Source organism: Cetorhinus maximus, chromosome 11, assembly GCF_964194155.1.
Source record: "Cetorhinus maximus chromosome 11, sCetMax3.hap1.1, whole genome shotgun sequence".
NCBI lineage: Eukaryota > Metazoa > Chordata > Chondrichthyes > Lamniformes > Cetorhinidae > Cetorhinus > Cetorhinus maximus.
In genome coordinates, this window is record NC_135889.1 from 13,987,443 (window position 1) to 14,013,987 (window position 26,545).

The 26,545-nt window shown below is 45.9% G+C and overlaps 1 protein-coding gene across 1 annotated transcript in view; it reads left to right on the top strand.

Annotated features, from left to right (window-relative positions):
• The first annotated feature begins 2,274 nt into the window (after positions 1-2,274).
• Positions 2,275-26,545, top strand: part of LOC144686407 (Krueppel-like factor 7) — a 75,931-nt gene continuing 51,660 nt past the window's right edge. The window contains exon 1 of the mRNA XM_078551560.1: positions 2,275-2,405. Coding sequence (XP_078407686.1) covers positions 2,304-2,405 — 102 coding nt within the window. The 5' untranslated portion in view covers positions 2,275-2,303. The remainder of the gene's footprint in view (positions 2,406-26,545) is intronic.

Sequence of the window (26,545 nt, forward strand, 5' to 3'; positions counted from 1 at the left end):
GTTCTGTACTCATTGCAGGAACTCTATTCCCTTATTCTGTTTGCCTACATCTTCTGTCTAATTAATATCAGGGTAGTTGAAATCCTCCATAATTATTATTCTATGTTTTTAACTCAAGTCCCTAATTTGTCTGCATATTTCTTCCCCCATTTCACTTCCACTGTTGGGTGGTCTATAGATTACACCATTAATGTGATTGATCTTTTTTCTATATCCATATGGATAGGTCACAGGTTTGCCCTCGATATTTCTATATATGGGTGAACTCACTGATCTCCCGTGATGTTGCTCATGGTGAATTGGAGGATGGAGTGTTTTACAACAATAGAGGTGCTATGTCATGTAATGCAGAATATATTATTAGGGTCACTGATTTATGGTGATGAAATATGTGAAATTTAGTTTTAATTGAAATCTGGAAATCTGGTCACAGTAATTTTGTGACCAAAATCTGACCATCATTACTGAAAGAGATAAATGAGTGAGCTTTATTAAGTCCCTATCATATGTATTAACTCTTGCCTTTTCAAAACCCAGGATATACAGGACAATGGTGAGAAGATGTTCTCAGTTCAGATAGGGTAATGCTGTCATTCTGTGTTTGGTAGAACTGGAATGGATCTGGATTTGGTAAAACTGGTGTGGATTTGGATCTGGGACAATTGGTGTAAACCTGGATTTGGGACAGTTGATGTGGACCTGGATGTGGGAGAGCTGGTGTAGATCTGGATTTGGGAGAGTTGATGTGGATCTGGATGTGGGAGAGTTGGTGTAGATCTGGATTTGGGACAGTTGATGTGGAACTGGATGTGGGAGAGTTGGTGTAGATCTGGATTTGGGGGAGTTGTTGTGGGCCTGGATTTGGGGGAGTTGGTGTGGGCCTGGATTTGGCAGAGTTGGTGTGGACCTTGTTTTGGGAGATTGGTGTGGACCTTAATTTGGGAGAGTTGCTGTGGACCAGGATTTGGCAGAGTTGGTGTGGATCTGGGTTTGGGAGAGTTGATGTGGATCTGGATTTGGGAGTTGGTGTGGGTCTAGACTTGAGAGAGTTAATGTGGATCTGGATTTGGGAGTTGGTGTGGATTTAGATTTGAGAGCGTTGTTGTGGGTCTGCATTTCAGAGAGATTATGCGGATCTGGATTTTGGAGAGTCGGTGTGGATCTGGATTTGGGAAAACTATTTGGAGGGCTGGCGTGGCTTGAGACTACCAATCAGGTACCCAGTATGGTAGGAAATTTGCATATGTGGGTGGGTATTTCAATGTTGTTTAACTGATCAATTACTAAATGGGCAGCTCTCAAAGCGTCAGCTTTGCAATACAGATGGAGCAATAATAGTGATGCAACTTTAGCAGACACGCAGGAGTTATTGAAGACACATCAGGTTTAATTCGGTGTCCCACCCAGTAAAGGTTACACTGTCTCAACTCCTTTATGTGCTGGTTCCTTGCAGCAGCTTCTTATTATAGAAAGTATGTTTATAGGGCAAGGATGCTGTGCTGCTGCTGGTACCGCATCCCTAAAAGTGACTAGCTCGCCTCTCGCTCTCTCTATGGCTGGCTTACTCTCAATTGCAGCCTTTATGTAGGGCTCTAAAAATAGCTTTTCTTGCAATACCATATAAGGGAGCAGGGCGACCAGGCAGCAGCCAATCGGCTGGCGCGTCTCATCCGCTGCCGCTCCCCGGGAGGGAGAAAGCCATGACTCACTCCGTCTCCGGCTCTGCTATTGGTCGGCGGTTACATCACCGCCCGCTGCCCTTATACGGAAGCAGGCGGCCGCTTCTGATTGACAGGAGCTGTTTGCTACTCCCCCCTCTCAGCTGCTGTGTTCACGATGTGTGTGTGTTTTTCTCCTGCTTGTCTCCCCCTTTGCATTGGAGCTTAGTGGTGCGTTCTGCTAAAGAGGCAGATAGAGAGAGAGAGAGAGGGGAAAAAATAAAGCAAGGATTGCATAGGAGAAGCATCGCCAATGCGGAAATACATGGACATCACATGTCCCTGAACCCATTCTTGTTCAAAGATCTGCTGGCGTCGGAGTCTGCAGAAGGATTCCAATCAAAGACACTGACTTTCCAATTTATTTTGCTGTTAACAAGAGAGTTTTGCTTTGCATTGACTGGAACAGCAAAGACTGGCTGCATTTTTGGGTGCCAATTGCACAGGGATCCGATCTGCTCTTCATTGACATCAGTAATCATCCCTTCTCCTTCCCTTCCCCTGTCTTTTCTCTTCCCCTACCCCCCCTTAACTCCCGCCCCCCCCCCTTTTTTCCCTCCCCATCCCATCATCATCATCACCACCATGGATGTCTTGGCGAATTACAGTATCTTTCAGGAACTACAACTTGTCCACGACACAGGTTATTTTTCTTCGCAACCTTCTTTGGAGGAGAACTGGCAGCAGGTGAATGTTTTTTTTAAAAAAAACAGTCTTATTGCACAGGCCATGGGGGAACGCCATCTGGCGCGGCTCAGGTTAATTTTTAAGGTGATATGTAAGGGGAAATATTACTAATTCGACAACAGGCAGAATCATTGCAACTGTCAGTGAGATGCTGACTCCTTTCTCCATATCCACGAGAGAGAGACTTGAAGCAACTTTTTCTTTTTTTTAATAAATTGAAATAAATCAAGGAGTTAATTGGATTCAGTTGAATGTTATTTGCAATGTAACCCTGTCAGATTGTAGTGTATTTTATATTGGGGGGGGGGGGGAATTCAGGTTCAGGCAACACGGACAAAATTGGATACTTTTTAAATGTTTTGTTTTGAAGAGATGTGACGAGTTTCCATCCCGGGCTTGAGACAATGAGAAAAAAATTATGAACAGCAAACAGCTCAGTTCCTGTGTGACTTTTAAATTCAAATCTGTTAGCTACACTTCCCCATCCCTGTTTCACCTTTACAGGCTCTCCCTCTACCCCCGGTGGGTTTTTCCTTCCTGCTTTATACGTTGTGACCTGAATCGTTGTTGCTTTGAACAAAAGCCCTTTCCTCTTTTTGTTAAAAGTCCCCCTGATTGTTATATCGACTCAAGTTTGGAGGGGTTAAGGGCTTTCTTTTCAGTCTCCGTAATTGACTAGATGCTGTAACTGCTGACCAGACTTTCGATTTGTCATTTCAAATTTGGGGGAGGGGGTGCGGTTAGAAATCAAGGATAGTCTTGTCTGAACCTCGCAACCCGCAATGAAAAATAAAAGTGGCGGATTTGTAGCGTTTAAGGCTTCATATGCTAATGACCGGGGCAACACAATACAGCCGTGATTAATGAAATGCCAGTTAACCAGTGCTTAATGTAATAGGATTCTATCTAATAAAGCATGCCCAAGGGTTAATTGTCAGGTAGACATTACTAAAGGCGGCTGTTGCTTTTTTTTTGCATGTACAAAATCATTAATAATCCCCCGCCCTCAGTATATGTTCTATTACAATGGGTTTGTTGCTCAATGTGTTAACATTTCAATCTAGGCTGGGTATTACCTGTAGCGATTTCAGTGGCAGTGTTACACTGCATCCCTCTTGTGTTGTAACCGGTTCCCTGCATTCCCTATTGCAACATTTTACAACAGTGACTGCAGACGCTCGGTTGACTGTATACAGTCACTTTAACTCTTCATTTCAGGATTTCGCAGTTTAATTTGTTTGGTGGGGGGGGTTGGGGGGGTGGGGGGGTGGGGGGCATTTGTTTTCTCTTAGTGACCCCTTGGCATGTGCATTTTGATTAGCCAATGCGCTTTTGAAAATTAGGGGTGGGATCTTGCCCTCATGGGGAGCGGGTTTTAGTTCATCAGGGTGGTACTGAGGCTAAAAAAAAGGTTACATTATGAGGACAGGCTGCATAGATTAAGTTTATATTCCCTTGAGTATAACAGATCACGGGGTATTTTAAAGAAGGCTTTCAAAAGAAGGATGTGATATACTAGAATGGAAACCCTGGTTTGGGGGTGCAGGACAATGAGGCATAATCTTAAAGCGAGGTCATTCGGGAAGTGCTTTCTTGAATATGAAAGATGGTGGGAATGGCGAATTCTCTCATCTGAAAGGCTGTGGATGCTGGGTTGATTGGAGCATTCAAGAGTGAGATTGATTGACTTTTTTGTGAGGTAAAGATTTTGAAACGTGGAGAAACGGCAGGTAAATGGAGCCAAGGTGAAGATCAGCCACGATCTCGTTGAATGACAGAACAGGCTTGATAGGCCGAATGGCTGCCTCATGTGCCCATGTTTTCCTCTTTCTCCACACTGACCCCAGTAACGAGTTGTCAGTCTCATTTTGGAAAAAATGCTGAACGGAAAAAGAGTCTTTCTTCCCCCTCCCTCTCCTATTCAACCCATTTCCTTTCCCCTCTTTCTTTCCATCCCGCCATCCTTTCACCACAATCCATCCGATCAGGAGGAAGAATTGCAGGGGGAGTGCGGTTTTTGGTCGTGTGAGCCTCCCTGAGTGGCCAGTTTGTGAGCGTTGCCAACAGTGGCCACTCGCTCAGTTGAGTTATAGAGTTGGTGAAGATGAAGAAGGCCATTCAGATTGTCTTTTGGCTGATCCATTAAGCCAGCAATATTCCCAACCCTTCTCACGCATCCAAACCTCTTTTCAGGGACTTAAGGTTTTTGCTTCCACTCTCCTACGTGGGAATACATTCCATGCTTCAGTCACTTTTTCCAAAAAAAAAACCAGCTAACATGCACTTCCCATTCATGAAGATGAACCTGCCTTGCATCAGTTTTGTGACTGTACCACCACCCACCCCCCTGCAACCTTGTGTTATATCCATGACCTGCATTCGCAAAAAGGACTTGCATTTATATAATACCTTTCACAACCTTGACATCCCAAAGTGCTTATAGCCAAGGAACATGTAAAGTGTAGCCATGGTTGTAAGAGGGGAAATGTGCTAGCCAATTTATGCACAACAAATTCCTACAAGCAGGATTGCAAAACTGACCAGATAATCTGTTTTAGTGATGTTGGTTGAGGGACACTGTGGGGGTGGGGATAACAGTGCAGTGGGATCTTTTCCATCCATCAGACCGTGCCTCGGTTTAGTGTCTTATGTGAAAGATTGTACCTCTGACAGCGCAGCACTCCGTCAACACTGTACAGGAGCATCAGCTTAGATTTTTGATTTTTTGCGCAGACGTCTCTGGAGTGGACATTCCAGGTTTAAGTGTGTTGGGGCCTGGGGAGGGGGAATAGCATTCTGTACTTCTAATTCCTTAGAGATAGATGGAATCCTGGATGAGAGAGGACAGATACGTGACTGCTCTTAAAAGGGCCAATGGTGAGTGCTGCTGAAGCTTCACGAGATCCCAGGACAAGTTCTTTGTTGTCATGTGTATTACAAGCCATGTACAGTAACAGTTGGCATCAGAGAGGATGACCTCTCCCAGCAGTAACCTCAATTAGCGATCATGTTCATAATGTACATATACACCAGTCACCCAGTTGAAGGTCTAAATACATTTTTGGCACTTGTTTAAGCTACAACTGCCACTGAGCTGGAATATTTCCATCTGGCTGAATGTTTATGGTGCTTTGCTTCAATTGTGCTAGTTGGCTTAACTGTGGGAGTGGAGTTGCATAGAAATTTAGATATATTTCCTCTGGTTATCATGAAAAGATACAGATGGAAAGTAAATGGCACACAGATTGGCAGGGTGATCCCGGTCCTCTTTCACAAAGGGAGTTAGGATCTGGAATGCACTTCTGAGTGTGCAGCGGAAGCAAATTCCTCCTCATCTCTGTTTTAAATGGGCGACCCCTTACTCTGAGATTATGCCCTCTGGCCCTAGACTCTCCCACAAGGGGAAACAACCTCTCATCATCTACCCTGTCAAGCCTCCTAAGAATCTTATATGTTTCAATAAGGTCGCCTGTCATTTTTCTAAACTCCAATGAGTACAGGCCCAACCTACTCAACGTCTCCTCAAAAGAAAATCCCACCATCCCCGGGATCAACCTAGTGAACCTTCTCTGGACTGCCTCCGATGCCAGTATATCTTTCCTTAGATAAGGGAACCAAAACTGTTCACAATATTCTAGGTGTGTTCTAACTGGTGCCTTGTATAGTTTTAGCAAGATTTCCCTATTTTTATACTCCATTCCCTTTGAAATAAAGGCCAACATTTCATTTGCCTTCCCTATTACCTGTTGAATTTGTATGTTAGCTTTTTGGATTTCATGCTTGAGGACCTCCAAGCCCCTCTGTGCTGCAACTTTCTTCAGTCTTTCTCCAAATAAATAATATTCAGCTCCTCTATTCTTTTTGCCAAAGTGCATAACCTCACATTTCCCCACATTACATTCCATCTGCCACTTTTCTGCCCACTCAATTAACCTGTCCATATCCCTCTGTAGACTCTTTATGTCATCCTCGCCACTTGCCTTCCCACCTATTTTTGTGTCATCCGCAAAATTGGCGATAGTATATTCATTGGATAAATACTTGAAAAGGGAAAACATTGGCAGGGCTGTAGGAGGCTAAATGGCCTCTGTCGTCTGCGCTGTATGATTCATCGGTTCAACAGAGTGGGTACATCAACTTCCCCTGAGTTATGCTAACAGAATTGGATGGCAGAAATTGACTCTCCTTTTTCATGGTTTTCCCTGGCTCCTCTTGAAGAACGTGACCAGGTTTGGTATAAAGCCGTGTGGAGAATTGGCACAGGCCTGGCATTTTACCGATCTGCACAGTGCAGTTGTCAAGTTGGCCAAGTGACCTCAATGCCCGCCCACCTTACCTCTCTCCCCCTCCCCCTCCCTACACCGGCCCAATCATGTTTTTGGAGGGCTCTTATGGTTGCAGACAAAGTGAACACAGCTTCATGGAGGGTTGCTGCGTCGTGGCGGGGCAGTGTGTGCCAGCATGGGTGTTGCTGAAGAACGATTGGCATTACAGGATGCCAATTCTCAATGTTTTTTTGTGTGATTGGTTGTGGTGCTCACTATGTAAAAAGCACTGTTTAAAAATAGATGCGTTGGCGCTTTAATCTCTGAGGACCCAGAGCTAAAATAGAGTGCAGTGCGACAAGGTATTGAGTGCTGAGCTGTCACTTAGATTCCAGGAGAGTTAAACAGTAGATGGATTAAATTTTCATTCTGTATTCACATCAACTAGGGATATAAAATACAGAAGTACAATCATATTCAGTGCTTACAAGCTTGTGATTTTCCAGAAAAGATCTCACTAAACAGTACTGGTGGGTACAGGTCTGTCACTGTAGAGCACGGGTACAGTACTGGTAGGTACATGTCTGTCACTGTGTAACACCGGGCACAATACTGGTGGGTACAGGTCTGTCACTGTATAACACTGGGGTACAACACTGGTGGGTAGAGATCTATCCCTGTGTAACACTGGGGTACAACACTGGTGGGTACAGGTCTGTCACTGTATAACACTGGGGTACAACACTGGTGGGCACAGGTCTGTCACTGTGTAACACTGGGGTACAGTACTGGAGGGTACAGGTCTGTCACTGTATAACACTGGGGTACAGTACTGGAGGGTACAGGTCTATCACTGTGTAACACTGGGGTACAGTACTGGAGGGTACAGGTCTGTCACTGTATAACACTGGGGTACAGTACTGGAGGGTGCAGGTCTATCCCTGTGTAACACTGGGTGCAGTACTGGTGGGTAGAGATCTATCCCTGTGTAACACTGGGGTACAGAACTGGTGGGTAGAGATCTATCCCTGTGTAACACTGGGGTACAGTACTGGTGGGTAGAGATCTATCCCTGTGTAACACTGGGGTACAGTACTGGTGGGTACAGGTCTATCACTGTGTAACACTGGGGTACAGTACTGGTGGGTACAGGTCTATCACTGTGTAACACTGGGGTACAGTACTGGTGGGTAGAGATCTATCCCTGTGTAACACTGGGGTGCAGTACTGGTGGGTAGAGATCTATCCCTGTATAACACTGGGGTGCAGTACTGGTGGGTAGAGATCTATCCCTGTGTAACACTGGGGTACAGTACTGGTGGGTACAGGTCTATCACTGTATAACACTGGGATACAGTACTGGAGGGTACAGGTCTATCACTGTGTAACACTGGGGTACAGTACTGGTGGGTAGAGATCTATCCCTGTGTAACACTGGGGTACAGTACTGGTGGGTACAGGTCTATCACTGTGTAACACTGGGGTACAGTACTGGTGGGTACAGGTCTATCACTGTGTAACACTGGGGTACAGTACTGGTGGGTAGAGATCTATCCCTGTGTAACACTGGGGTACAGTACTGGTGGGTAGAGATCTATCCCTGTGTAACACTGGGGTACAGTACTGGTGGGTACAGGTCTATCACTGTGTAACACTGGGGTACAGTACTGGTGGGTACAGGTCTATCACTGTGTAACACTGGGGTACAGTGCTGGTGGGTAGAGATCTATCCCTGTGTAACACTGGGGTACAGTACTGGTGGGTACAGGTCTATCACTGTATAACACTGGGATACAGTACTGGAGGGTACAGGTCTATCACTGTGTAACACTGGGGTGCAGTACTGGTGGGTACAGGTCTATCACTGTGTAACACTGGGTGCAGTACTGGTGGGTAGAGATCTATCCCTGTGTAACACTGGGGTACAGTACTGGTGGGTACAGGTCTATCACTGTGTAACACTGGGGTACAGTACTGGTGGGTAGAGATCTATCCCTGTGTAACACTGGGGTACAGTACTGGTGGGTAGAGATCTATCCCTGTGTAACACTGGGGTACAGTACTGGTGGGTACAGGTCTATCACTGTGTAACACTGGGGTACAGTACTGGTGGGTAAAGGTCTGTCGCTGTATAACACTGGGGTACAGTACTGGTGGGTACAGGTCTATCACTGTATAACGCTGTGGTGCAGTACTGGTGGGTAAAGGTCTGTCGCTGTATAACACTGGGGTACAGTACTGGTGGGTACAGGTCTATCACTGTGTAACACTGGGGTACAGTACTGGTGGGTACAGGTCTATCACTGTGTAACACTGGGGTACAGTACTGGTGGGTACAGGTCTATCACTGTGTAACACTGGGGTACAACACTGGTGGGTAGAGATCTATCCCTGTGTAACACTGGGGTACAGTACTGGTGGGTACAGGTCTATCACTGTGTAACACTGGGGTACAACACTGGTGGGTAGAGATCTATCCCTGTGTAACACTGGGGTACAGTACTGGTGGGTACAGGCCTGTCACTGTGTAACACTGGGGTACAACACTGGTGGGTAGAGATCTATCCCTGTGTAACACTGGGGTACAGTACTGGTGGGTACAGGTCTATCACTGTGTAACACTGGGGTACAGTACTGGTGGGTACAGGTCTATCCCTGTGTAACACTGGGGTACAGTACTGGTGGGTACAGGTCTATCACTGTGTAACACTGGGGTACAGTACTGGTGGGTACAGGTCTATCACTGTGTAATACTGGGTGCAGTACTGGAGGGTACAGGTCTATCACTGTGTAATACTGGGTACAGTACTGGTGGGTACAGGTCTATCACTGTGTAACACGGGTACAGTACTGGTGGGTACAGGTCTATCACTGTGTAACACTGGGGTACAGTACTGGTGGGTACAGGTCTATCACTGTATAACACTGGGGTACAGTACTGGTGGGTACAGGTCTATCACTGTATAATGCTGGGATACGGATCTGTCACTGTAAAACACTGGGGTACAGTACTGGTGGGGATGGGTCTGTCACTGTGTAACACTGGGGTACAGTACTGGTAGGTACTTGTCTGTCACTGTATAACACTGGGGTACAGTACTGGTAGGTACTTGTCTGTCACTGTGTAACACTGGGGTACAGTACTGGTGGGTACAGGTATGTTGCTGTATAACACCGGGTACAGTACTGGTGGGTACAGGTATGTTGCTGTATAACACCGGGTACAGTACTGGTGGGTACAGGTATGTTGCTGTATAACAGTTAGATACAGATCTGTCACAGTGTAACACTGGGATACGGATCTGTCACTGTGTAACACTGGGGTATAGTACTGGTGGGTACAGGTCTATCACTGTAACACTGGGGTATAGTACTGGTGGGTACAGGTCTGTCACTGTAACACTGGGGTACACATGTAGCTAGTACAAGGGATAGAACATTCAGCTTCTCTAATCTGATCTGCCATTCAGTTACCGACAGATGACAGCTAGTCTGTATCACAGCTCCATTCATCCACCTTGGTTCAGTAACTAGTAACTCGCTCCCATTCTCTCTCTGTCTCCCTTTCTTTCCCTCTCCTCGTCCCTCCTCCTTTCCCTCTCCTCGTCCCTCCTCCTTTCCCTCTCCTCGTCCCTCCTCCTTTCCCTCTCCTCGTCCCTCCTCCTTTCCCTCTCCTCGTCCCTCCTCCTTTCCCTCTCCTCGTCCCTCCTCCTTTCCCTCTCCTCGTCCCTCCTCCTTTCCCTCTCCTCGTCCCTCCTCCTTTCCCTCTCCTCGTCCCTCCTCCTTTCCCTCTCCTCGTCCCTCCTCCTTTCCCTCTCCTCGTCCCTCCTCCTTTCCCTCTCCTCGTCCCTCCTCCTTTCCCTCTCCTCGTCCCTCCTCCTTTCCCTCTCCTCGTCCCTCCTCCTTTCCCTCTCCTCGTCCCTCCTCCTTTCCCTCTCCTCGTCCCTCCTCCTTTCCCTCTCCTCGTCCCTCCTCCTTTCCCTCTCCTCGTCCCTCCTCCTTTCCCTTTCCCTCATGCCCACGAGCTCTCGCTCGCGCGCTCGCCCTGGCATGCACGCTCTTTCTCTCTCACCCTGGCGCTCTCTATATTACCCATCACCTATCTACCGTCTATATTGAAGGCAATGCAAGTCTAGTCTATCCAATTGAACTCTCCCAGCACTGGCCTGTTTCTGATAGATGCCACACACCCTCCAAATTTGATATATTGCTCTTGTGCTCTGAACTGAATTCAATGTTCCAGGCGGGATCGAACCAGAGTTTCTGTATTGCTGTAACATCACTTCTACCCCTTTTACATTCTGGCCCCCTTGACAAAAAGGCTGATGTTCCATTAGTGGCTGACCTCCCATTTCCCCACATTGAAGTCCATCTGCCACAGTCTTGCCTGCTCACTTAAACTATCGATGTCCCTTTCTGCAACTTTCTGCTCCCATCTCCATTAGTTACTGGGCCTTCTAACCTGCTGTAAACTGCAAATGTAGATATACAACTGCCCACTCATGCATCCGAGTCATTTATAAATATGGTGAAAAGCTGAGACCACAGTACAGATCCCTAGGGGACACCACTAGTCCAATCCTGTCCATTACCCTTATTCTCTGAATCCTACCTCCTAACCAATTCTCCATCCAAGTCAACAGGTTGCCTCTAATTCCATACACTTTTATTTTACTTATGTCAAACCACTCTGTCTTTCTGGTAGCCTATAAAAAATGAAATTTATAGACACTTCCTCGTCTACCATGTTTGTTGCCCCTTCAGATAAATTCTACTATGCCCATCTGACTTGACTTGCCCTTTACAAAACCATGCTGACTGTCTCTGGTCGATTTCTATTTGTACAAGTGCTTAGTCACTGTGCCCTCAATAACAGATTCTGGGAACTTCCCAAGAACTGAGTTGGAGAAATAGGGCTATAATTTTCCAGATTATCACTTCTATCCTTCTTAAATAATGGAGTGACACTGGCAGTTTGCCAATCCTCGGGGACCATCCCTGAATTGAGAAAGTTTTGGAAGATCATGACTAATGCATGAATAATTTCCTCACCTCCTTGTTTTAAAACCCTGGGGATTGAAACTATCAGCCCCTGGGGATTTGTCTATCTGAGATTCTCTATTACTGTTATTTTTTGTACTTTTATTGAATCTAGTTAATTCTTCCGGTTGATTTATATTCCTTGTGTCTCTGGTACTTTATCCTTGTCCTTTATTTCTATAGAGGGATACAAAGTAGATATTTAGTAAGCCTGCAAATTCCTAATTTGCAATTACAATATCACTTATGCCTGTCATTATGGGGCCCATATTCCTCTTAGCTACCCTATTTCTCTTAACATGTTAATTTATTTAGTGATGTCTTTGATATCCTTGCAGGCTTTTTCTCATATTCCCTTTTTGAAAATTTTACGACTTCTTTCAATCACTTAACAATTCTTAATATCACTCCCAGTTCCTGGTGTCTCGACTGTCCTTAACACTAATTTAATATTTCCCTTCCTTTATTGTCCTTGGTCAAACTATTGAATAAGGGAAGGGAAAGATTAAACTAACGTCGATAACAGTTGAAACCCAGGAACTATTGAACGTGTTTGTTTAATTACACTTAAGGTGAATGTACCAGTCCTATATTCTACCAGATACTATTTTGAACATATCTGTAATTTTATCATTAGGGGTTCTGCTCAATCTATTGTGGTCAATTCCTGCCTTGTCCCTCCAATATCGACCTTAATTAAATTTAAAATCTTGGTTCATGATTCATCTTTCTCTCTCTCTCAATCTTTATATCGAATTGCAACATTTTATGGTCACTGTTAGCTCGGTGTTCCCTTACCGTCAGAGTATTGACTAATTCAAACTCATTACTTGTGACTAAATTAATTCTCTTGTTGACTCAAGAAGATATTCTTTCAGAAAACCGTTTCAAATATATTATGGTACGATCTGTCACTGTGTAACACTGGGGTACAGTGCTGGTGGGTACAGGTCTATCACTGTGTAATACTGGGTGCAGTGCTGGTGGGTACAGGTCTATCACTGTGTAATACTGGGTGCAGTGCTGGTGGGTACATGTCTGTCACTGTATAACACTGTGGTGCAGTGCTGGTGGGTACAGGTCTATCACTGTGTAATACTGGGTGCAGTACTGGTGGGTACAGGTCTATCACTGTGTAATACTGGGTGCAGTGCTGGTGGGTACAGGTCTATCACTGTGTAACACTGGGGTACAGTACTGGTGGGTACAGGTCTATCACTGTGTAACATGGGTACAGTACTGGTGTGTGCAGGTCTGTCACTGTGTAACACGGGTACAGTACTGGTGGGTACAGGTCTATCATTGTGTAACACTGGGGTGCAGTACTGGTGGGGACAGGTCTGTCACTGTGTAACACTGGGGTACAGTACTGGTGGGTACAGGTCTATCACTGTGTAACACTGGGTGCAATGCTGGTGGATACGGGTCTATTACTGTGTAACACTGGATGCAATGCTGGTGGGTACAGGTCTATCACTGTGTAATACTGGGTGCAGTACTGGAGGGTACAGGTCTATCACTGTGTAAAACTGGGTGCAGTGCTGGTGGGTACAGGTCTATCCCTGTGTAATACTGGGTGCAGTACTGGTGGGTACAGGTCTATCACTGTGTAATACTGGGTGCAGTACTGGTGGGTACAGGTCTATCACTGTGTAATACTGGGTGCAGTACTGGTGGGTACAGGTCTATCACTGTGTAATACTGGGTGCAGTACTGGTGGGTACAGGTCTATCACTGTGTAATACTGGGTGCAGTACTGGTGGGTTCAGGTCTATCACTGTGTAGTACTGGGTACAGTACTGGTGGGTACAGGTCTATCACTGTGTAATACTGGGGTACAGTACTGGAGGGTACAGGTCTATCACTGTGTAGTACTGGGTACAGTACTGGTGGGTACAGGTCTATCACTGTGTAATACTGGGGTACAGTACTGGAGGGTACAGGTCTATCACTGTGTAATACTGGGTGCAGTACTGGTGGGTACAGGTCTATCACTGTGTAGTACTGGGTACAGTACTGGAGGGTACAGGTCTATCACTGTGTAATACTGGGTGCAGTACTGGTGGGTACAGGTCTATCACTGTGTAATACTGGGTGCAGTACTGGTGGGTACAGGTCTATCACTGTGTAATACTGGGGTACAGTACTGGAGGGTACAGGTCTATCACTGTGTAGTACTGGGTACAGTACTGGTGGGTACAGGTCTATCACTGTGTAATACTGGGGTACAGTACTGGAGGGTACAGGTCTATCACTGTGTAATACTGGGTGCAGTACTGGAGGGTACAGGTCTATCACTGTGTAATACTGGGTGCAGTACTGGAGGGTACAGGTCTATCACTGTGTAATACTGGGTGCAGAGCTGGTGGGTTCAGGTCTATCACTGTGTAATACTGGGTACAGGTCTGTCACTATAAAGCATGAGGATATAGAAGGGGCATAGGAACAGGGGCAGGCACTCCAGCCCCATGAGCTGGTTCCCCAAATTTCATTAGATCATGACTGATCTCTTTCTTCATGTGCTTTGATTTTGCATTTTTTAATACTCCTAGTCATCACCGCACCTCTGCCCCCCCCTCCCCCACACCCATCACAAGCCCCCCAGCCTCGATAGCTTTTGTAGGAGGGAGTTCCAGATTCCCATATCCTTTCTGTCAAGAAGTGCTTACCTCTTACCTCTTGTCCCTTAAGACAGAAGGTTCTGAGTTCAAACCCCACTCCACACTCCTGAGGCATAAAATCTAGGTTGACACTCCAATGCAGTATGAAGGGAGCACTGCATTGTCAGAGGTGCCATCATTCAAGGTGTGTTAAACCAAGGCCCTGTTTGCCTCTCACCAGTGAATATGAAAGACCCCATGGCACTTTTCGAAAGATAGCAGGGTTGCCCTCCCTGGTACCCTGGCTAATATTTACCCCTCAACCAACATCACTAAAGCAGATGATTGCACTGCTGTTTGTGGGAGCTTGCTGTGCGCAAATTGGCTGTTGCATTTCCTGCATTACAAACAGTGAGTGCTCTGGGATGTCATGTGATTGTGAGTGGTGCTGTGTAAATGCAAGCTTTTTTCTTTCCAATTATTAATTATATAACCTATTAATCTTGTCTTAATTAAGAGACAAGTATCAAAGCAGCTTCCATCACCAGACACTGCCAGCGGTTTAGGTCCCAATGCTGTCTTCTGTTTGCCAGCCAGCTGAGGTGTTTTTGAAGTGCATGCGATTGTCAAAACACAGTCACGCGTGTGTTTGTGAGAGACACGTATAGCACATCACTGTATGGCTGAGTGGATGACTTTGAGAATCTGCTCCTGACTGGATTGAACACATGCTATTTAAAGGAACCACACACAGGAGTCTCAGAATTCTCAAACGACAAGGCTTCATCTCTTATGTAAGGGATGGGAGGGCTTAGTTTGCTAATGGGGCGTAGGGGGAGGATGGGTCTGAGTTGAGAGACCTCGTAAATGAAGAGAACCTTTTAATTGTCGTTGCCTTCTGTTTTCAGTAAGGGAGCTGTCCAGCAGCTGATTTTAAGGGGTCCCAACTGACAGAGTCTTGACTCTTCTTTGTTGCTCAAACTAAAAATGATTTTTTTTTTGAAAGATTGATCCATCTACCATAAAATTACAATGGGATTTCTGCTTCCTCCTTTGAAGAGGAATTTGTGCATTGCCATTTTAAGGACCGTTTAGTTTGAATGAGGTGTCATGCACTCCCTTTACTAACCCAAGGCCTCTGCTTTCAGATTGGGATAGAAATCAGACAGATGCCTGCAGGATTCAAAGCGGCATTTGTACGCTTTAACACAGCATGTCTTTAGTAGAGTCACAAGTTGCTTGCTTGTGAATAGGAGCATCGGTTTGCTTTGGCCTTTGGGAATTGCTGAGATAACTAAAGAGACCCGTTTGAGTCTTTCTGGTTGCATAAATCTTTTCTGTTCATCTCCTGAATCTCCATTATTGACCAAACTCCAGCAGAGCCTGCCCATGATACCAGTCTCCTGTGCATCCCCACCCAACACCCACCATTTTGTATTTGGCTAAATATGGTAGCGCAAGTTTTGGGGAAGAGCAGAGCCTGAATTAGGAATCCTTGGAGCTCCAGGCTTCAAGAGCACTCCAGGCTCTTTCCACACTTATATCAGCGGCAAATGCCAGTGTCAGCTGTCATTCAGAGGTAGCATTCTTGCCTCTGAGTGAGTTCAAGATTCCCCATTGAGCTTAAAATCTAGCTGGCACTCCCATTGCAGTAATGAGGGAGTGCTGCACCGTCTGAAGTGTTGTCCATCTCCGATGAGGTTGTTAAACTGAGGCCCTGTCTCCCGCCTCGGGTGGATGTAAAAGATCCCAAGGCACTATTTCATAGAATGGCAAGGGAGTTATCCCCGGTGTCCTTGCTAGTATTTATTCCTTAACCAGCAGCAGTAAAACAGATTTTTTTTGGTCGTTAATCACATTGCTGTTTGTGGGAGCTTGCTGTGTGCAAATTGGCCACAGTGTTTCCAACATTACAACAGGAACAACACTTCAAATGTACTTCATTGAGGGAAAAGCATTTTTGGACATCCTGGGGTTGAGAGGCGCTATATAAATGTGCCTCAGCTGTTTTTGGGTACAAACTATTTACCCCTCTGACCTGCTCAGCGACAGCCCTTCTCATTGCCACCCCGGGGAGTTGGTTGCTGTTGTTGGACTGAGGTAGCAAGCTCAGCTGGGGGCTTAAAGATCTGTGGGATCAGTCACTGCTGTGCCAATGGCCAGCCCCAACCAAGATCCATGTCAATCGCTCCACACACTGGCCAGCCTTGCCCTGAATTGGCTATCAGAGAGCACATTCAGACAGCTTGCTCTCACCCCACCCTTCAACCCGTTGGGTGATTTCCCCACCCTTTGGTGAATTGTCCGTGGAAGATGGCATTGTTTGGCATTGCACCTTGAATTCCTTCTCCCACCACAATTCCCCTGCCCAGCACTCCTTGAATGTTGTTGCGCAGTGCGAGAAAGTTGCAAGTTGCTGTCTGCTGATTGCCTCAGTTATAGCCAGCGTCCATTTTCCGCTCTCAATTGCTGAGCTTCCAGGTTGCCCTCGGCAGTTACTAGTTGCTGCCCAGGAGATGGGACAGTAGTGGAGCAAAGCCCAGCCTCCTCCTTGCCTCTACTGCAGTCAACAAGACCGATTAATGCCTAAATAAAGCCTAATGGGACAAAAGATTTAGTGTTTTGAGCAAAGACTTTCCTGCGAAGGTTCTGAGTATGCTTGGTTACTGGAGCGGCCTACATATTCCATGCACTGAAAGCCTCCGGCGGCCATCTTGCCCTCCAGACTGGCATTTGGGTTAACTGTTGGACGGGTTGCTTGAGATTTCATCGCGTGGCCTTCCACCTCCAACTGCCCTCCCGGCCCAACAGCCTTTGTCTCCAGTAATTCAACAGCAAATAAACGAACAACCTACGGTCTTTAAACGCTTGCCAATTTTCCCTCCTGAATTTTGTAGTGTGTCCAGGAGGAGCTGTTTTGTTTTCGATTGCTGGAGGACAGTTCTGAGAAATGGCAAACCCTGATGTGCCATGGTTTCTGGTGTGTGTTACACCAGATGCAATGATGCTACCATCGCCAGGTGTGAGATCGCGGATTCCGCTGTGAGCGAGTGGCATCCATCACCTGGGTTGGGGGGGCGGGGGGGGGACCTCCCTTTCTAGTTGGCCTTGTCAGGGGGATATCTATTAAAGGATCTGGAGTTGATTATACAAGGCATCATTGCGAAGTTTGTGGCTGATTTGAAATTGGGGCAGGATTTTTCCAGTGGACTACTGGCTGAGGCGGCAAATCTCCCGCGCCGGGTCCCCTCACAACGCGGCCGGAAAATCCCGGGATTGGAAATGAAACACGTGAGGAGGATGGTAATGAGCTTCAGGAGGACGTGAACAGCCTAGTGAAACCTAGTGGCAAACACACGGCAAATGCAATTTAATGCAGACGAGCCTGAAGTGATACATTTTGGTTGAAAAATGGTGCAATTTGAAAGGGGTGCAGGAATGGAGAGACCTCGGGGCCTATGTATACAACTGTTTGAAGGTGAAAGGACGAGCTGAAAATGCTGTTTATTTTTTAGAAAAAAAGAATATAGGACCCTTGGCTTTATGATTAGATCACAGAAGCAAGGAAGTTACGTTAAACCTTTATAAATCACTTGTTAGACCTCAGCTGGAGTGTACTCCGTTCTGGGCACTGCACTTCCGGAACAATGTGAAGGCTCTGGAGAGGGTGTAAAAGAGATTTATGAGAGTGGTCCTAGGGATGAGGGGTCTTCCAGTAATGTAGAGAGACTGGAGAAGCTGGGGTTGTTCTCCTCCAAGCAGCCAAGGTTAAGAGGAGATTTGTTGGAGGTGTTCAAAACCACCAAGCTTTTGGTCAAGTCATTGAGGGAAAAACTGCTTCCAGTAGCAGCAGGGTCATTAACTGGAGGACACAGATTTAAGGCAATTGACAAAACAAGCAGAGGCAATATGAGGAAACGTTTTTTTTTCAATGCACTGTGGATGCTGTGGCCTGGAATGTGCTGCTTAGAAGGGCAATGGAAGCTGATTCAGCAGCAGCGTTCACAAAGGAACTGATTCAGTACAAGAGGAGACATGTACAGGGTGATGGAGAAGGGAAGTGGGGCCATACTTTTGCAAAGGGCTGGCACAGCAGCGATGGGGCCAATGGCCTCCTCTCGGTGCTGTATCGTTCTATGAATCCACACAGTTGTAAATGTGCGGAGCAGCTTGTTTGGGGGCAGAAGGGATTTTTTGGCCTCACTTCCAATTGGGCTGAACTTTTTGAATTGGTGAAAACAATCTTAATTTGCAGCTGTAAGTATTTAGTTGGAGGGATTAGAGGTGGAGGGCCAGCATGCCCACGGTCAGTGAGACAGCTCGGCAAGTGTAGGTCTGTAAGGTATTTGTGCTGCCTTGATGTTGCTGTTGTGTTTGATGGTGTGTTTTCTTAAAGGGGCAGCCACCTCCCTGTTGGCACTTTGCAGCTGGGACCAGGTTTTTTGAAAATGGAATAGTGAGGAGGGCTGGGCGTGGGATTGTGAGTCCTGTGAAATATTTTGTTCTCTCTATTTCCCTTCCCCTCTGTTTGATTTTGTTGAAATATGAGTTATCATTACACCATTGGGTGAAACGGTTCAGGCAGACAATGGGGTGAGAAACGGTATCTGTGCAGATGTAGCTGTGAGCCTCCGGGAGATTGTTGAGCTTCAGTGCGGAATTAGAGATTTGCTGTGGCATTTAAGCCTTGGCAGCAACTCTGCCATGCTCCCACCAGTGCCAGCATCTGATGCCTTGCATCCACATAATCTCAAGGGTTGCTGATGAAACATCGCAAGCCTCAGGCCTCTTAACTTGGCCTGCCGCACAATTAAAAGCTGGGAGCGCCAAGTTCTTAATGTGCCAGCTTCTGCTCAGCGGGCAGCAACTCTCGCCTCTTGTCAGATAGATGTGGTGTCAACTGAGACTTGAACACACAGTCCAGTGTCAGTGCTGAGGGAGTGCTGCGATGTCAGAGGTGCCATCTTTGGGGCGAGGTGTTAAACTGAGGACCCCTCAAGTGAACTTAAATGACCCCATGACAGTATTCTGAAGATGAGAGGAGGGGTGGGGTGTGCACAAGGCCTTTGTATAACGTGATGTGAGAAATGAGTCACTCACTCATTCTCACTCTCTCCTACATGGAGGTTTCATTACATACATCTTGCCTCTGACTGTCCAGTCATTGGTTGTCCAACCTTCCCTTACCGATTAGAAAGCATAAGTGCTCTTTATTACCCAGTTGGATGAAGCTTTCCTGGTGATCAAATGTCTGTTTCTCCCCTCATCTCCCCTATCTTTATACTAATAAAAGCCCTCAGAGAGAGGTTTTTCAAAGCAGTTTTATAAGTGCCTCAAGGATTTTTTTTCTGGGTTGCACACAACAGTGTCCTAAAGTTTAGTCTTTAATCGCTGAGGCTTTACTGCAATTCCAGAGGGTCAACAAGCCTCACTACATTGCCCTCTTACCTCCAGAGTCCCATCATCATTCCTTGAGGTATATTACAAGGTTCCTAGGCCTGTTCAGTAAACGCCATAACATTTAAGCTTCAATATTCCATAGTGCATTGAATGGGCAGTGCAGTCTCGATGGGTCGAATGGCCTCCTTCTGCACAGTAAAAGACTCTGTAATTCTGTGAACCCAACCATTCAAATTACTCCTGCCACCAGTGACAGAGCTCTAATCACCAGTACTGTATCCAGCACCAGACCTGTCCCCTCCAGTACTGTACTCAGTGCCACTGTACCAGTGTTACATAGTGGCAGGCTTGTACCCACCAGGAATATAGCCCAATGCTAGGCAGTGGCAAATCTGTACCCACTGGTATTGTACCCCAGTGTTAGGCAGTGACACACCGATATAACAACAATTTGCATTTAAAGAGCGTCTTTAATGTAATAAAACATCCCAAGGCACATGACGGGAGGAATTATCAGTCAGTTTGGCACTGACCCTACATAGGGCAACACTAGGACAGGTGACCAAAAGCTTGGCTAAAGAGTTAAGTTTTAAGAGCCATTTTAAAGGAGGAGAGAGACAGAGGGGGTTTAGGGAGCAAGTCCAGTGGTGAAACAGTTATAATAAAAGGATGTGCAAGAAACCCAGGGATCTCGGAAGGATAGAGGAGGTTTCTGAGGTAGCGGGGGATAACGTCATGGAAGGATTTGAAAGCAAGCTTTAAAATGTTAAAATTGAGATGTTACTAGATTTGGAGTCAAAGTAGGTCAGCCAGGCTGGGTACGCCTTTGGAACCTGGCGTCTCACTGAATGTCTCTGGAGCTTTGCGAGACTTGGGCTTCAGTACCTGATGTTCCTTGGCATGCAGACTCGAGCTGCTTTGGGAATTTCTTGCACCTGGTAGGATAGTGGGTTTAATTGTAGATGATGTCGCACTTGCTTCAAAACAGTGGCACCTTCGGCTTAAAGGAAAAGAGTGCAAGAAGCAGAGAATGCAAATCGCCCGACTGCCAGTTGCCCCGTCTCCCTCTGCTATTCATTCTTTCAGAAGCCGCATTCCCGTTATTTTCCAATGGACCTGGTTTCTGTTTTCCTGTCTCGTGTGGACATGATGTGACCATTTTACGGCTCCACAGATTGCGGCACTGGCTTTGTGCGTTTGGTTGCCCGGCTGTCTTAGCATAAAGAAAGGAGATTTGTATTTAAATAGTCGTTTGGTAGTACAGAACTTGAGGATTGATGGAAATAGACACTTTGTTGAAGCTTTTCATCTTGCACTCATCAGGACAATACAGAGTTCTTGATCAGCAGCACTAACACAAATGATCTGGTCACTGCTGTTTGTGAGAGCTTGCTGCATGCAAATCAGCTGCCCTGTTTCCTACATTGCAAAAGTGACTACTCTTCAAAAAGCACTTAATTGGCTGGAAAGCACTCTGGGACATCTTGAGGTCATGAGAGGTGCTATCTGGATAAATCTGCATTTCAGCCCCGGATTGTGCTCCGGACTCCTTTTGAGTGCATCACATGAACTGACTAGCAACTGCATCGAGCTGTGCAACCACAAATCCAACAGGCAGAGACTGCCCTTTCGACCAGAGGGAACTTTAAATGCTGATTCGTTATAAATATATAAATGTTTTATATAATGAATTATTATGTTTTGTATAATAAATGATTAAAGAAAAGAAATTGAAACTCTGGTTGGGTCGTTTTGGTTGCAGACAGTGCCCATCCCAATAATGGGAGGGTGGAGTGAAGCCATTCACAGCAGCCTGTGGGGCAAGGGGTTGCTTCAGACTCTTATCTGAAAGGCAGTGGCTGTTCGACCCTGGCACCCCCACCTCAAGAGTAGTGAGGTCTGAGTTGTGGCAGGTCTTCGATTGGTGGAGTGAGCCCTTAAGGTGTCATTCAGCAACGACTGCTAATCATCCAGCGTTTGGACCGGACTGTGCTTTTATTTTTTAAGTCAGCTGTCCAGAAATGTAACTTTGAACACCAGAAATTCATTTTCCGCTTTAATGAACAGGCTGTTTTCCAAGCTGTAGAATCATACAGCACAGCAGGAGGCCATTTTGTCCACTGTGCCTGTGCTGCCTCTTTGAAAGACCTATGTAATTAATTAATCCCACAGCCCCTTCTCTTTCTCCAGAGTCCTGCAAATTTCTTCTTTACTAGTATTTATCCAATTCCTTTTGGAAGTTCCTGTTGCATCTGCTTCCACTACCCTTTAAGGCACTGTATTCCAAATGACAACAACTCGCAATGCTCAAAAAAAAACTCATCTCCCTTTGGCCATTTTACCAATTACCTCAAATTTATATTCCCTGGTTATTGCCCCATCTGCCCCTGGAAACCATTTCTCTCTATTTACTCTATCAAAACACAGCATAACTTTGAACATCTCTATTAAATCTCCACTTATCCTTCTCTGCTCTTAAGGAGAAGGTTCTCAGCTTCCTTCTCTTCAAAAGGCAATGGAAGCAGAGTCTTTGAATATTTTGAAGGCAGAGGTAAGTAGATTCTTGATAAACAAGGGGGTGAAAGGTTATCGGGGGTGGGCAGGAATGTGGAGTTGAGGTTACAATTAGATCAGCCATAATCTTATTGAAGGCTTGAGGGGCTGAGTGACCTATTCTTGCTCCTAATTCATATGTTCGTATGTACGTTCATATGTTTTTCAGCCTCTCTGCATAACTGAAGTCCCTCATCCCTGGTACCATTCTAATAAATCTCCTCTTCACTCCCTCCAAGGCCCTGAAGTCCTTCCTAAAGTGCAGTGCCCAGAATTGGTCACAACAGCTGAGGTCTAACCACTGTTTTGTAAAAATGCAGCATAGCTTCCTTGCTTTTGGACGCTTATGCCTCTATTTATATAACCAAGGATGCCATATTGCTTAATAGCTTCTTGAATTTTTCTGTTGCCTTCAGAGATTCATATACATCAATTCCCAGGTCTCTGAATCCTCTTTAGCATTGGACCAATTAGTTTATGGACTCAAACAGAAAGTGCTGGGAAACCTCAGCAGGTCTGGCAGCATCTATGGAGGGACAAACAGAGTTAACGTTTTGAATCCAATATGACTTCTTTGGAACTGAAGAGATGTAGAAATGTGATGGATTTTGTGCTGTTGAAAATGTGGGGGGAGGGGTAGATGGAGCAAAAGGGAAGGTGAACAGGTTAGAGGGCAGGGGAGATTAAATGACAACATGTCATGGAACAAAAGGCAAAAAGAGCGGTAATGTTTGTAGTGGTAAAGGAGCAAAACATTGGTCCAGAGTAGGTGTTAATAACAGACTAAAGGTCAGCACTGTCTGAAAGCAAACTAGCAGAATGTGTTAATAGCAGAATAAAGGTCAGTGCTGTCTGAAAGCAAAACATGAGAACATGATGCAGACTGGCATTAGGGGGAAAAATACAAATTGGAAGGCAGAGTTCATAGTCTGAAGTTGTTGAAATCTATGTGGAGTCCAGAAGGCTGTAAAGTGCCTAGTCAGAAGATGAGGTGCTGTTCCTCAAGCTTGCATTGGGCTTCACTGGAGCATTGAAGCAGACTGAGGACAGAAATGTGAGTTTGAGAGCAAGGTGGTAAATTGAAACGGCAAGCGACAGAAAGGTCGGGGTCATGCTAGCGGATAGACCGAAGGTGTTTCATAAAGCGGTCACCCAGTCTGCGTTTGGTCTCCCCAGTGCAGAGGAGAACACATTGAGAAGCGAATGCAGTGGACTAAATGGAAAGAAATGCAAGTAAACTGCTGCTTCACCTGAAAGGAGTGGTTTGGGGCCTTGCATGGTGAGGAGGGAAGAGGTAAAGGGGCAGGTGTTACACCTCCTGCAATTGCATGGGAAGGGGATGAGTTGTTGGGGATGAGAGAGGAGTGGACCAGGGTGTTGTGGAAGGAATGCTGACAGGAGGAAAGGGGAAGATGTGTTTATTGGTGGATTAGTTTATGTTGCCTTCCACATTCAAGTTGTCTTCTCTCACCATGTTGGGACTTTGGTTACAGTATTCACTTTAGAGCATAGATATTGCTGGGCAAAGGAAGTCCAAGGTTCATCTAGCTTACTTTTACTATCCTGGTCATTGGAAGATACAATAATGGAGTTCTTGACTAATAGGAATCGGTCTCAATCAGTTAGTCGACAACAGAGCCAGACATGAGGGGAGGAAAATTCTTAGTGGTCTAGAGCTTTGGAACCCACCGGATCAACACAACAAAACTAATCTTGAGTACTGCTGAGAAAAGACATTTTGTCAAAGCTGTTTATCTTGCACTCACCAAGACAATCGCAAGAATACCAATGTCAGGGGAGGCAACAACTTTTTACTGTACAGGAGGGGAGTGCTGATTGGTTGCCAAGTGGACTCCTGAGTCCACTCAATTGGTCAAGATGGGAAGGAGGGCATTGAATTCCGAGAAGTGTATGCCACATTGTGCATCCAGGCAGCGTGTGTGGTGGTCTCTAGCAAGCCCTTTCTCCCTCCTCGCTCCCCTTTTGCTCGTCTTTCCCACCAACTACTGTCCCCACCCCCACCCCCCCTACCCCCCGACAACGGATCGCTAAAGGTTACATTCTTCCATGAGAAAATCCAAATGCCATTAAACGGTTGCTGGGCTGTCTTTGAACTGACACTACCCTGCAGTGCTGTGGGTATTACAGGACACTGTCTGCTGCCCAATATTAAATGTGACAGGAACAATGGGTTCATTTTATTCCATTACTTTGGAGCTTTCAGTTTGAAACAGATCATCAAAGACCCTATTGACTCTCTTTTTTTCTCTCTTTCTCTCGATCTCTCGCTCTCAGCCGTTGAACGTCCCTCGTTTTTATTTTGTGTACACTTTTTATCTTGTTTCCTCTGAATTGTGTCCCCCCCCCCCCACCCTGGCAGCTCCTGTCTTGATTGGGATCGCTCTGTGCACTGTCACCTTGTCCTGTTTGGCCACTGTTCATACAGGAGGCAACTCGATCTAATTTGACGTATTCCTGGCGATTTTATCACATGGTCTCCTGCACTGGCCGTGCCTCTTCTCCCCCCCCCCGCCATCTCCAATATTCTCTATTAATCATCGACAAAAGGAAAACAATGAAGAAAGGAACACTTTAAAAAAAAAAATGCCCTGATTTTGTTTTTCAGTGTTTCTCATATGGGAATTCCATCTTTAAATTTTGAGGACTCATGGACAATCCTAGGATTAGGAACAGGGTGAGGTAGTTGACAAAGTATTCATCCTTCCTAACCCACGAGTCCAAACGTCAAGCGCCTCATCCCAAACACTGGCCTTGACCCTCCTTAGCAAGGACGGGTGGGTTCATGAACCGGCTGCTTTCTCGGTGTTTGTCGGGGTTTTTAGCCCCCTTTACCCTCAACCTCCTGATTTATTTTTAGTTTAGTCTACTTGCAAAAGCACCTGACGTGTGGACAGACTACGCACTGTGGAAAACGCACCACAGAATCTTTCCTTCCCCTCCCAGCAGCTTCCTGGGCTTGGAAATTAGGCACCTTTTTATGCAGTCTCACCAATAGAAAAGCACCAGATTTTCTCTGTCCTTTCTTGCTTTCTGCCTCTTTTTTTTGTCTCGCTCTGCCTCCCTGTTTCCTCGTTCAGCCTCCCTGTTTCCTCGTTCAGCCTCCCTGTTTCCTCGTTCAGCCTCCCTGTTTCCTCGTTCAGCCTCTGTTTCGCTGTTTCTTTCTTTCAGCTTCTCTTCTTTTCTCTGTCTTTTGCTCTCTCTCCTGAGGGCGCCTTATTACAAAAAAAAAACTGGACTAGCTAGTTCTAAAGCATGCAGATTACAAATCCGGTTAACATTCCAGAGAGTGGGAGTGGCCGTGGGAACCATACACCACGCCTTTACCCAGGGGGCGGGGGGTGTGTCCGATGAGACAACATATGGAGTGATAGGCCCCAAACAAGTACCTTGGCTGCCTTTGGGCCTAAGGAAACACAAGAAGGAACTCTTCCATGCGGTGTGAAAAGTAACACCAGCTCTGGGGAATTGGGTGGATCAGCTGACTCCCATGAAAGCCTTTCACCTTGGAGCTACATAACCTTGACCTTGACTCAGGCCTGCTGGTGACCTCTCAGCCTCTGGGTGTTGACAGTCCAGAATGAAGCAAAGTTGAGCTACTCAAGAGCATGTGGAAGTCTGGCCTTATTTCCTCACACTTCCATTAAGCTATTTTTTTAGTGTACCTTCACACACTTTTTTCCTTTTTAGGAAATAGTGGGGCGGTGGTGGAAGGATTCCCCAGGCTGATTAGCAGCTTGTTGAACCAAGTCATGAATGCTGCTTCTGTCGCTAACAAGTCCTGAAGTAGGATTTGAACCTGGAGCTTCTGGCCCAGATGTAGGGACATTACCGCTGCGCCACCAGTTATTTATCTTGTATAAGCAACGTCTGTATTTTTATAGCTACTTTTCATTACCTCAGGGAACTTGCAAGCACTTTTTGAAGTGTAGTCAGTGTTGTAATGTATGTGTGCGCAGCAAGATCCCACAAACAACTATGTGATAATGGCCAGGTAATCTGTTTTAGTGATGTTGGCTGAGGCACAAATGTTGGCCAGGACAATGGGGAGAATTACCTCACTCTTGAAAATAGCGTCACTGGGCTTTTTATCTCCACAAGGGAAAGCTAGTTAGAAAAATAAAAACAGACAGTAAGAGTTTCTACAGGCATTTAAAAAGGAAAAGAATAAATAAAGTAAGTGTGGGTCCTCTAGAGAGTGAGTCTGGGGAAATAATAATGGGAAACAAGGAAATAGTGGATGCATTGAACAGATATTTTGAGC